This window comes from Plecotus auritus, assembly GCF_963455305.1.
Source record: "Plecotus auritus genome assembly, chromosome: 13".
Lineage (NCBI taxonomy): Eukaryota > Metazoa > Chordata > Mammalia > Chiroptera > Vespertilionidae > Plecotus > Plecotus auritus.
The window spans coordinates 29,882,719-29,895,055 of NC_137779.1; the positions used below are offsets into that span (position 1 = coordinate 29,882,719).

The following is a 12,337-nucleotide window of genomic DNA, read 5'->3' on the forward strand; positions in this document are numbered from 1 at the left end:
ATTCCCGGTCAAGGGCACATGCCCAGGTTGTAGGCTCGATCCCCAGTGTGGGGGGCGTGCAGGAGGCAGCCGACCCATGATTCTCTCTCTCCATTGATGTTTCTCTCTCTCTATCTGTCTATCTATATCTCCCTTCCTCTCTGAAATCAATAAAAATATATATTTTAGCCAAAACCGGTGTGGCTCAGTGGATAGAGCGTCGGCCTGCGGACTGAAGGGTCCCGGGTTCGATTCCAGTCAAGGGCATGTACCTTGGTTGCGGGCACATCCCCAGTAGGAGGTGTGCAGGAGGCAGCTGATCGATGTTTCTCTCTCATCGATGTTTCTAACTCTCTATCCCTCTCCCTTCCTCTCTGTAAAATATCAATAAAATATATTTTTTTTAAAAAAAAATATATATATATTTTTAAAAAGTTATGTACATTTGTTTGGAAAAGATGAAACTATAAACCCGTTGGTTTTAGAGTTACATTTAAATAAACAAACTCCTGCGGACTGACTTCTCTCGTCCTGGGCAGGCCCACTCGGGGTGGAGGGGCAGGTGCGGGTGGGGGTGGGAGTCCGCACTTCTCACTCCGCCCCGCGCCCGGGCAGGGACGCGCTGCAGGACGGCGGCTCAGCGGTGGACGCCGCCATCGCGGCCCTGCTGTGCGTGGGGCTCATGAACGCCCACAGCATGGGCATCGGGGGCGGCCTGTTCCTCACCATCTACAACAGCACCACCCGTGAGTGCCCGCGGGCGGGGGCCGGGGGGCGGGCGGTGGACGGCGGGGTGCCTGCCTCGGACCGGGTGGCACAGCCGGGGGGGGGCTCACGCAGGGGGAGGGGCTGGCGTCCCGTCTGCCCACTGCCGTCTCCTTCCAGGAAAGGCCGAGGTCATCAACGCCCGGGAGGTGGCCCCCGCGCTGGCCTCGGCCGGCATGTTCAACAGCTCGGAGCAGGCGCAGGAAGGTGAGGCGGGCGCGGCGTGGGCCGGAGGCGTGCCAATCCCTGGGGCAGCCCTGGTACCACTCACGGCCACCCCTCCCACCCTTCCCCGCCCCTCTCACCCTCCATAACGAATATGCAAGAGCCAGGCGTCCTCAAACTGCGGCCCGCGGGCCACAGGCGGCCCGCCGAGGACATGGATCCGGCCCGCCGGGGGCCGCTGCCTGTCCTGCTTAGCAGCCGACGCGTCCCGGGCCCGCAGTGCGCATAGGAATTTGTTCATAGTTTTTTTTTAAAACTATAGTCCGGCCCTCCAACGGTCTGAGGGACAGTGAACTGGCCCCCTGTTTAAAAAGTTTAAGGACCCCTGGTCTAAACCCTCTCTTTTCTTTTGTTTTTTATTAAAAAATATATCTTTATTGATTTCCGAGAGCAAGGGAGAGGGAGAGAGAGTGAGAAACATCCATGATGAGAGAGAATCATGGATCGGCTGCCTCCTGCACGCCCCACACTGGGGATCGAGCCCGCAACCCGGGCGTGTGCCCTGACCGGGAATCGAACCATGACCTCCTGGTTCATAGGTCGAGGCTCAACCCCTGAGCCACGCTGGCCGGTCACGAGATGCCTTTTTCAAATGGGCAGGTCCATCCTCAGATCTGGCCCTCGGGGAGCCGGCCAGGCCAGAGGATGGATTTGGGAGTTGTCGGCATGTCCATGGACCGGAGCCCTGACCTGGGGGAGGTCAGTGAGCATAGGCAGAGGAGAGGGTGGGAGGGGTGCCGGATGTGAGGCGAACCAGGTGGGGGTGAGACAGGTGAGGCGGGAGGAGAGAGTGATGGGCCAGGTGAGGCGAGGCTGGGCGGGGCCCTGGGCTGGCAGAGGGGGCTCTGGGTGACCTTGGTGAGCCGGGTCGTATGAGACTGTGGCAGCGTTTCTTCCAGGCGGGAGGGGTCATGTGCTGGGTATCAGACCTGGGATATACAGGTATCCTAGCAACCCAGCCCTGGGAACCACGCCTGGGAGTAGCTGAGGGGACCCCGGTCAACTCGGGCTGAGAGCAGGAGGCAGCCTGCGTGGTGAGCCTGCTGTGCCAGCGTCTGGCCGAGGACATGGCGGGCGGCGGGGCCGGGGGGCGGGGGTGGCTCAGGGCCCAGGGGTCTGCTTCCAGGAGAATCATGGACTCCTCCAAGGTCAGAGCTGGGAGACAAAACTCTTCATGGTCAGATGGGGAAGCTGAGGCCCGGAGGGGGAACAGGGCAGGGATTTGGGCTCAGGTCCCCGTTGGGACCATCGAAGAGAGGCGCTGGCTGTGGGACAGGCCCAGGTTTGGGGGTGGCCTGGGTGGGCACTGGGGGGCTGGGCAGGTGCCAGTGACACCTTGAGTCTCCTGGGACGAGAGGCCTCGTGTCCTGGGAGGCGCAGACGGAGAGACGGGCGTGTGTCCGCCTGCCCCACAGTCTCACTCGCCACCGTGAGCCTGGCCCGGGATTGCAGGCATGGCGGCACCCCCGAGGGAGGCCTCCAGGCCTGGGCTGGCCCCGCCCCGCACGCACCCTCCCTCTCGCCCTCCCGTGCCCCGTGGGACGTCCCGAGTGACCTGCACGCTTGCCTCCGCGTCCAGCTCTGACCTCCTGCGCCCCTTCCCTGCCTAAGCCTCACGGTCCCACCTGGGCCTGGGCCCGGACCAGGCCCCCGCGTCCCCGGTCTGGCACCGACGCTGTCCTCCCTCTCGCCTCGCAGGGGGGCTGTCGGTGGCAGTTCCTGGCGAGATCCGCGGCTACGAGCTGGCGCACCAGCGGCACGGGCGGCTGCCCTGGGCCCGCCTCTTCCAGCCCAGCATCCAGCTGGCGCGCCAGGGCTTCCGCGTGGGCAAGGGCTTGGCGGCCGCCTTGCAGAGGAGCCGGGCCGCCATCGAGCGGCAGCCGGCGCTGTGGTACGTCTGCGGGCGCCCTGCGGTGGGCGCGGGCGGGGCAGCCGATCCCGCCGCCGTGAGCACGTTCAGGAGCCGTCCACGTGTGGGGACTCACTCTGAGCCCGGTGCCCGGGGCTCTGGCCTGGGTACCCCGAGTGGCAGGGGATGCTGAGCCCTGAGCGTGGGCCGGAGCCCGCTGTCCTTGGCTCTCGCCTCCCGTGCGGCGTGGCTGGCGGGGGGGGGCTGGGGGAGGCTGGGGGGCGGTCCAGCCTCCCACCCCTGCCTCACCGAGCCCGCTCTGCCCCAGCGAGGTGTTCTGCCGGGACGGCAAGGTGCTGCGGGAGGGGGACAGGGTGACCATGCCCCGGCTGGCCGACACCTACGAGACGCTGGCCTTGGAGGGCGCCCGGGCTTTCTACAACGGGAGCCTCACGGCCCAGATCGTCCGGGACATCCAGGCGGCGGGTGAGTGCGCGGCCTCGGGGATCCGGGGCCAGGGACTTCGTGGAGGGAGCCCTGAGCTGGGGCCAAGGGGTCGGGGGTCCTCGGGGCTGGCCTGGGCGGGGCACTCGGCCCTCAGGGACCCCCTGGCAGGGGAGGGTGACAGGCCCTGGAGCCACAGCTCCCGGTGAGGTCAGAGCTGAGAGCGATGGTGCAGTGCAGGAGAGAAAGCTCCCCCCCGGGCTCCCTGAGGGTGGGGGTGGGAAGCAGGTGTAGGCGTGAGCCGGGGCCGAGGAGGCACTCTGAAGTGCAGGCCCGGATGCCTTCCTGGAGGAGGTGGTGCCCGAGCTCCAGGTGAGATTGCACGTTATGTAGGCAGAGAGAGGAAGAGTGTTTCTGGTGGAGGGAATCGGATAAGGCCTGGAGAGGCGATTTTACTTCTCCAAGAGGGCCACAGGAGCACTGATGGGGGGCGGGGGGGGGCGGGCAACGTGCAGGGTTCTGGGGTTGGGACCTTGTAGGGCAAGTTCTGATGGAGCCCCAAGTGACCTCTCCCGCCCTGAGCTGTGGCCTTCTTCCTATGTGATTTTTTTTTTTTAATAATTAACAAGGTTTTCACCTTTTATTATTTTTTTTAAAATATATTTTATTGATATTTTACAGAGAGGAAGGGAGAGGGATAGAGAGTTAGAAACATCGATGAGAGAGAAACATTGATCAGCTGCCTCCTGCACACCTCCCACTGGGGATGTGCCCGCAACCAAGGTACATGCCCTTGACCGGAATCGAACCTGGGACCCCTCAGTCCGCAGGCCGACGCTCTATCCACTGAGCCAAACCGGTTTCGGCTATGTGATTTTTTTAAAAAATATTTTTATTGATTTCAGAGAGGAAGGGAGAGGGAGAGAGAGATAGAGACATCCGTGATGGGAGAGAATCACTGATGGGCTGCCTCCTGCACACCCCCTCCTGGGGACGGAGCCCACAACCCAGGCATGTGCCCTGACCGGGAATCGAACCCGGGACCCTTCGTTCCGCAGGCCGACGCTCTATCCACTGAGCCAACCCGGCCGGGGTCCCTGTGAATTTTGTCTGTGTGTCAGGCGGAGGGCGACTGGCACGTTGACCTTCCCCCGACACTGAAATTCGCTGTAAATGCCCGTCTGTCCGAGCTCCCCCTGGAGAATGAAGCGATTCCCTCCACACCCCCCCCCGCCCCCATTCGTCACGGGAAGAGGGGGCTGAGCAAGGGGGAGACGGGGAGACAGGCTGTCCAGAGGACAGACAGCCAACCTGGAGGCCAGGGCGGGGAGAGGACGGCTGGCCGGGCGTGGCCGTGGGGAGACGGCAGCATCAGAGAGGGCAGAGGGGCTGCGGGGGGGGGGGGGGGAGCAGTGTGGAGGGGGAGGGCGGGGGCCCTGCAGGCAGGCAGGACCCCTCCAAGGGCGCGGCCCCAGCCTCTTCCGAGGGCAGCCCTGCCCCCCGCTGCCCCCCCCACCCCAGCCGCTCCCGTGCCCCTCCCCGCCTGGAGCTGCCTGCCGTCTCGCCGCAGGGGGCATCGTGACCGCCAAGGACCTGAACGACTACCACGCGGAGGTGATAGAGCACCCGCTGAGCATCAGCCTGGGGGACGCCCGGCTCTACGTGCCCAGCGCCCCCCTCAGCGGGCCTGTGCTGGCCCTCATCCTCAACATCCTCAAGGGTGAGCCTCCAGCAGGGCCCGGGCCGGGAGGAGCCGGCCACCCAGGCACGTGCCCTAGACCGGAACTGAACCCGGGGCCCTTCGGCCTCCAGGCCAACACTCCATCCATCGGACCAAACCGGCCAGGGCCTGGTCATTTAAAAATATATATATATTTTTTATTGATGTCAGAGAGGACGGGAGAGGGAGAGAGAGAAACATCTGTGATGAGAGAGAATCCTGGATCGGCTGCCTCCTGCACGCCCCTGACTAGGGATCGAGCCTGCAACCCGGGCCTGTGCCCTTGACCTGGAATCGAACCCTGACCTCCTGGTTCCTAGGTCGACGCTCACCCCCTGAGCCACGCTGGCCAGGCTGCTGCTGCTCATCCAGGTGGTTCAGGGGGTGTGCGTGCACCCCAGGCACCCCGCGGTCTCGGCTGAGCGGGGATGTCCCAGGGGGGGGCCTGAGGCCGCCAATGCTTGCCCGCCTCTGCCCTCCAGGGTACAACTTCTCGCGGGCGAGCGTGGAGACCCCCGAGCAGAAGGGCCTGACCTACCACCGCATCGTGGAGGCCTTCCGCTTCGCTTATGCCAAGAGGACGCTGCTCGGGGACCCCAAGTTTGTCAATGTGACCGAGGTAAGGGCAGGGGCTGGCCCTCGGTGGGGGCGGGGTCTGCCTGGAGCGTCCCGCCTGCTGTTATGAATCTGCTCTCACCAACTTCTGGCGGGCCTGCTGCTGCTGGGACGGGGTGGGGGGGGGGGAGTGACTGACTCGCGACTGGGCCTGGGCCCCCGCGGAGCTGAGTGTAACAGACAACGAGAAACGAGCGCCCCCCGGTCCCCACTCTCTCACCTCCAGGCCTTTGCACGTGCAGTGCCCTCGGCTTGGAGGGTCTGGCGTAGTTAGTGTGAGATGAGGGGTGCAGGGGGCGTTGCAGCCCTCGGGGGGATGGGAAGGATGGGGGTGAGCCCGCAGCCCGGGCAGGTGCCCTGACCGAGGGGGGGGTGGAACTGTGACCTCCTGGTTCCTAGGGCGACGCTCAGCCCCTGAGCCCCACCGCCCTGCTGGGCCGTCCTCTTGTGGGAGCCACCCCCCCACCCCCACCCCCCGGCCTGGATGTGCCGTTGCTTCCCTGGGAGGAGGTTCGGGCCGCAGATGCTCCCTTTGGGTTCGTCAGTCCATCTGAGGGGCGTGGGTGGAACCTTCTGGAGACATGTTTTCTGCTAGGCCCCCGCCCCCTCTGCGTGTCTGTCCTTCCTCTCTGCCCGCCCATCCGGCCTCGTGCTCTCAGCGGCTGTCCCCACGGGCACCCTTTAGCCCCCCATTGCCCGTGAACTTGACACGGAGGCTCAGCGCTCCTCAGCGTCCGGTGGCCACCTTCCAAAATCAAGCTCCCCGCCATCCCAGCCTGTCCCTCCCCGGCGTCCGCCTCCCGGGTGAGGGTCACTCGGGGATGAAGACTTGAAGGCCGTTTTCAATTCCTCCTTCTCTGCCACCTGCGTGAGCCAGCCACCTCCTCCCGCCCGGCTGACGTCCCAGCCTCCCTCTTGGGTCCCTCCCCCCCCCCCCCCCCCCCCGCTTTCCTCCCGCCGGCCTGTGGAGAGACCCTGGGGAAACAGCCAGGGCTCACTGCTTCGTCCCAGTCCCGGGTGGCTGAGCCTTAAAGCCAAAGTCTTTCTGAGGCCTACGGGGACGTATGGGACTGGACCTCGGCAGCATCTTCAGCCTCCTGTCTTCCTAACACAGCTCACCGTCTGCCCGTCACTCCGAGGCCTGCCTCGGGGCCTTTGCATTTGCCATCCAGCCTTCGGGGTTCTTTGCAGATGTCACCTCCTCCGAGAAGCCCTCCCTGACCACTCCACCCCCCTCCCCATCGTTCTCCATCACCTTTACCTGGCTGGTTCTTCCCAGCACTGCCTTGTCTTCCCTGCCATGTTGGGGGGGACCTGCTTGGCTGTTCCCTGCGGACCCCGCCCCCCGCCCCAGGGCCCGGCTTGCAGTACAAGCTCCATGAATGAATGAATACGGCTCGAGTGGGGGCTTGGGGAACAGACAGACAGACAGACATTCAGAGTTGCCGGCCTGCAACAGAGACAAAGGCTGGAGAGAGGGGGTCCGACGGGCCGTGTGAGTTTTAGGGTGTCAGAGGCTTGTGGACAGAGCCTCGGTCGGGGGCTTCCCAAGAGCTGCCTGCACCAGCCTGTGCCCGCTCCCACCCCCCCCCCCCCACTTCCTCAGGACGGCTCTGGGGTCTCGGCAGGTGGTCCGGAACATGAGCTCCGAGTTCTTTGCCGCCCAACTGCGCCATCGGATCTCCGACCACACCACTCACCCCGCCTCCTACTACGAGCCCGAGTTCTACACCCCAGACGACGGGGGCACCGCCCACCTGTCCGTGGTCGCAGAGGATGGCAGCGCCGTGGCGGCCACCAGCACCATCAACCTCTAGTAAGGGCTGCCGGGCGGCCTGGGGGGGCCAGGGGCTGCCCTCGCATCCCCGGAGCGGGGCCCCATGAACCCCTTTTGTGCTGGGAAACTGAGGCCCCACCTTGGTAGAGCCCTTGCCCCCGACCTCGCGGGGTACCCGTCGGAGCTTTGGGGGTGGGTGGGGCCGGGAGGGGCGGGCAGTGCCCAGCTGTCTGACGCGGCCTGTCTGCAGCTTCGGCTCCAAGGTGCTGTCCCCGGTCAGCGGGATCCTGTTCAATGATGAGATGGACGACTTCAGTTCCCCCAACATCACCAACCAGTTCGGGGTGCCTCCCTCCCCGGCCAACTTCATCAAGCCAGGTGCGTGGTGCGGGGCTCGGGCGGGCTGGGGGCTGGCGTCCCGCCGGGTGGGCCGCTGACCTGCATCTCTGTCCCCACCGCCCCCGGCCTCAGGGAAGCAGCCGCTCTCCTCCATGTGCCCCACCATCATCGTGGACCGGGACGGCCGGGTCAGCCTGGTGGTGGGTGCCTCTGGGGGTACACAGATCACCACAGCCACCGCGTTGGTATGTGCCCGCGCCTGCCCCCTCGGCCCCCGCCCCCTTGGCCCCGCCTCCCAGCCCCCTCCACCCCAGGCCATGCTGACCCCGCCCCCTCGGGCCATGCTGACCCCCGCCCCCTGGGCCATGCTGACCCCCGCCCCCTGGGCCATGCTGACCCCCGTCCCCCCCCCCGGCCATGCTGACCCCCGCCCCCAGGCCATGCTGACCCCTGCCCCCCAGGCCATGCTGATCCCCGCCCCCCCCATGCTGACCCCGTCCCCCGGCCATGCTGACCCCGCCCCCACACGCCATGCTGACCCCCCCCCATGCTGACCCCGCCCCCCCGGCCATGCTAACCCCGTCCCCACACGCCATGCTGACCCCCCCCCATGCTGACCCCGCCCCCAGGCCATTATCCACAACCTGTGGTTCGGCTACGACGTGAAGAGGGCGGTGGAGGAGCCCCGGCTGCACAACCAGCTCCTGCCCAACACCACCACCCTGGAGCGCGGCATGGACCAGGTGGGCGGGGCACAGCCGGGGGGGGGGGGGGGGGGGGGGCAGGGGTCCTGGGAGGAGGTCTGGGTCTCCTGGGTCACCATGGAGGGATGGTGGTTGGTGTCCTCTGCCAGGGGCCGTGGCCTCACACCCACCACCTGGGCCATCTTTTTATTTATTTATTTATTTATTTATTTATTTATTTATTTATTTATTTATTTATTTTTGTTGATTTCCGAGAGGAAGGGAGAGGGAGAGAGAGAGAGAGAGAAACCTCAATGATGAGAGAGAATCATGGATCGGCTGCCTCATGCATGCCCCCCCACTGGGGATTGAGCCGGCAACCCGGGCATGTGCCCTTGACCGGAATCAAACCTGGGACCCTTCAGTCCGCAGGCCGATGCTCTATCCACTGAGCGAAACCAGCCAGGGCCACCTTTTTTTTTTTTAATATATTTTATTGATTTTTTACAGAGAGGAAGGGAGAGGGAGAGAGAGAGAGAGAGAGAAACCTCAATGATGAGAGAGAAACATCGATCAGCTGCCTCCTGCATGCCCCCCACTGGGGATGTGCCTGCAACCCAGGTACCTGCCCTTGACCGGAATCGAACCCGGGACCCTTCAGTCCCCAGGTCGACGCTCTATCCACTGAGCCAAACCGGTTAGGGCCTTTTTATTTATTTTTTTTAAGATGGCTTCAGTTTATTATTTTTTAAGATCCTCACCAGAGGATATTTTTCCGTTGATTTTTAGAGAGAGGGAAAGACAGAGAGAAGCACATCGATTGGTTGCCTCCCGCACGCGCCCCAACGAGGACCCGGGCTGGGGAGGAGCCTGCAACTGAGGTACGTGCCCTTGACTGGAATCGAACCCGGGGCCCTTGGGTCCGCAGGCCGATGCTCTATCCACTGAGCCACTCCGTCCAGGGCTGCCTGGGCCCCCGGTGAGCCCCGGGCAATGAGTGAGGGCCAGGCCACGTGCTCCAAGGTGACCCAGGAGGCCCAGCGGCCCCCAACTTGCTCCTCCCGGCCACGTGGCCAGAAACGCCGGCATCCGGGTCTGTGAGGCCCATGACCCCACAGGGGTGGTTCAGAGGGCGTCCCGGGCCCCGCTGAGGCCTCCCTCTCCTCTCCCGTCCCCAGGCGGTGACCACAGGCCTGAAGAGCCGGCACCACCACACCCAGGAGGTGTCCACCTTCATCGCGGTGGTGCAGGCCATTGCCCGCACGGACGGCGGCTGGGCGGCCGCCTCGGACTCCAGGAAGGGCGGGGAGCCGGCTGGCTACTGAGTGTGCAGGGCGGGCCAGCCTGGGACTTGGGGGACGGACTTCTCCTGCTGGGGGGCCAAAGCAGTGCAATAAACGGGGCCACGGCGCCAGGTGCCCGTCGGCTCCCGATTCCCTGGGCCGCGGCATCCTGTGTGACACGGGGCCGTCTGGTGGGGGAGGGTGGAGAGCCCTGGGGGGGGGGGTGCAGGACAGGCCCCTGCCCAGCTCTGACCTTCCTCACCCTCAGCCCCAGCACCAGGGGCCAGGGCCAGCCGTGGGCAAACGACGGCCCGCGGGCCGGATCCGGCTGTTCTATCCGGTTCTCTTGCTCTCCCCTCCGCTCCTTTACTTTGAATTTATATTCGTTCACACAAACACTCCATCCATGCTTTTGTTCCGGCCCTCCGGTCCAGTTTAAGAACCCATGGTGGCCCTCGAGTCAAAAAGTTTGCCCATCCCTGGGCCAGGCCCTCCCTCCCCTGGATGGAGCAGCGGCACTTCCACGGTTGGACACCAGGGGGCGCCATAGCCCCGGCTTTCACTTGGGCAGAAGCCACCCCCGGATGCTGGGAACCTGGGTATCTCCTGTCCCGGCGGGTGTCAGATCCACCCTGCTGACCTCGCCCAGAGGGGAAGCTGAGGCCCAAGGAGTGGGATCGGGCCAGAGGCTGGAGCAAAACATGATGTTCCGAGCAGGCCCAGGGGAGCACTTTCCAAACATAAACCCCCAATGAAACCCCGAGCTGTGCTCAGCTCCAGGACACCCGGCTCCGAGGGAACAGACTGAAGAGGCCCCAGATCCCCGAGGTCAGGGCTGGAGGGTGGGTGGCTGGGGATGTAGCCCGGGGGGGGGGAGCGGGTAGCCCGGGGGGGGGGAGCAGGTCTTGGGGGGACACAACCCCCTCTCCCCCTCACTCGGGGTCTGCTAACTCATCCTTTGTTTATTTTTTATTTTTTTATTGATTTCGGAGAGAGTGGGAGAGAGAGAGAGAAACATCCATGATGAGAGAGAATCATGGACCGGCTGCCTCCTGCACGGCCCCCACTGGGGATGGAGCCCGCCACCCGGGCCTGTGCCCTGACCGGGAATCGAACCCTGACCTCCTGGTTCCTAGGTCGATGCTCAACCACTGAGCCTCGCCGGCCGGGCTGCCAACTCATCCTTTACACAGTCGAAGTGAGGGGCTAGGAAAGGCGCTGGAGGTGGAGCGGACAGAGGGGGTCACGGCCCGACAGTCAGGGAACGCCCTGCCAGTGGGCACAAGCGGGGCCTCTGAGGGCAAGGCACAGGGGCCAGCAGAGGCCAAGGCTGCCTCTCCTTCCTGAAGCAGTGTTCCCAAAGTGGCCACAGGGCCCGGCCGCGTGGCTCAGGGGCTGAGCGTCCACCTAGGAACCAGGAGGTCACGTTCGATTCCCGGTCAGGGCACAGGCCCGGGTGGCGGGCTCCATCCCCCGTGGGGGTGTGCAGGAGGCGGCCGGTCTGTGATTCTCTCTCATCACAGATGTTTCTCTCTCCCTTTCTCTCTGAAACCAATAAAAATATATTAAGAAAAACACACAAAAAACGACCAAGTGTTGTACGCAGAGGCTGAGGCCCGGGGGTTGGGATGGAGTCGGGGGTCGGGGGGTGGGATGGAGTCGGGGGTCGGGGGGTGGGATGGAGTTGGGGGTCGGGGGGTGGGATGGAGTTGGGGGTCGGGGGGTGGGATGGAGTTGGGGGTCGGGGGGTGGGATGGAGTCGGGGGGTGGGATGGAGTCGGGGGTGGGATGGAGTGGGGGGTGGGATGGAGTCGGGGGTGGGATGGAGTGGGGGGTGGGATGGAGTCGGGGGGTGGGATGGAGTCGGGGGGTGGGATGGAGTGGGGGGTGGGATGGAGTCGGGGGTGGGATGGAGTGGGGGGTGGAATGGAGTCGGGGTTGGGATGGAGTGGGGGTTGGGATGGAGTCGGGGGTCGGGGGGTGGGATGGAGTCGGGGGGTGGGATGGAGTCGGGGGTGGGATGGAGTCGGGGGTGGGATGGAGTGGGGGGTGGGATGGAGTCGGGGGTGGGATGGAGTCGGGGGTGGGATGGAGTCGGGGGTGGGATGGAGTTGGGGGTTGGGATGGAGTCGGGGGTGGGATGGAGTCGGGGGTGGGATGGAGTGGGGGGTGGGATGGAGTTGGGGGTGGTGGAATGTGCAAGTCACTCCTCAGCCCTCCCTTGGTCCAGCGGGAAAGGCTGTGACCCCGTTCTCGGGGGAGCGGACAGGCCTGAGGCCCGGGCTGTGGTCCCAGTGGGAGTGTGGCCACCCGCGCCCCCCCACCCCCCGCGAGGCTCGGCAGAGAGCTCCTTTGGCATCTGGGGCTTAGCTTCCCCTCTCTTTCCTTCCCATTATCTCCTGACCCTCACCCTCTGGACAGACACTCAGGGCCCCTCCTGGCTGGGCCTCCCGGCGGCCCCTCTGGCCGGGCCAGCATGACGTCCATTCCTGTCCTGGGCACTGGCTCTGTGGTCCCTGCTCCCTGGCCTTGGCCTGACCAGGGCGCTGGGGAGAGGAAGGGGATGGCCCCCCCGACCCTGCCGGCTCCTCCCCCAACCATCCCCGGCCTCCGGGTGGGCTGGCCCTGGCCCAGGAGTGCGCTCGGGTTCCCGGTTGA

General features: G+C 64.9%; 1 protein-coding gene across 17 annotated transcripts in view; it reads left to right on the forward strand.

Moving 5' to 3' along the window:
* Positions 1-10,073, forward strand: part of LOC308238324 (glutathione hydrolase 1 proenzyme) — a 29,365-nt gene extending 19,292 nt beyond the window's left edge. For 15 of the 17 annotated variants that reach the window (XM_080650055.1, XM_080650062.1, XM_080650063.1 and 12 more), the window contains 11 exons: positions 595-725; positions 865-951; positions 2,668-2,860; positions 3,147-3,304; positions 4,833-4,982; positions 5,465-5,601; positions 7,226-7,413; positions 7,625-7,752; positions 7,846-7,958; positions 8,343-8,456; positions 9,575-10,073. In XM_080650055.1, the coding sequence (XP_080506181.1) occupies positions 595-725; positions 865-951; positions 2,668-2,860; positions 3,147-3,304; positions 4,833-4,982; positions 5,465-5,601; positions 7,226-7,413; positions 7,625-7,752; positions 7,846-7,958; positions 8,343-8,456; positions 9,575-9,721 (1,546 nt within the window). In that variant the 3' untranslated portion in view covers positions 9,722-10,073. Of the gene's footprint in view, positions 1-594; positions 726-864; positions 952-2,667; positions 2,861-3,146; positions 3,305-4,832; positions 4,983-5,464; positions 5,602-7,225; positions 7,414-7,624; positions 7,753-7,845; positions 7,959-8,342; positions 8,457-9,185; positions 9,278-9,574 lie in introns of all 17 variants that reach the window. The other 2 variants (XM_080650057.1, XM_080650056.1) reach the window with 1 other exon arrangement.
* The last annotated feature ends 2,264 nt before the right edge of the window (positions 10,074-12,337 follow it).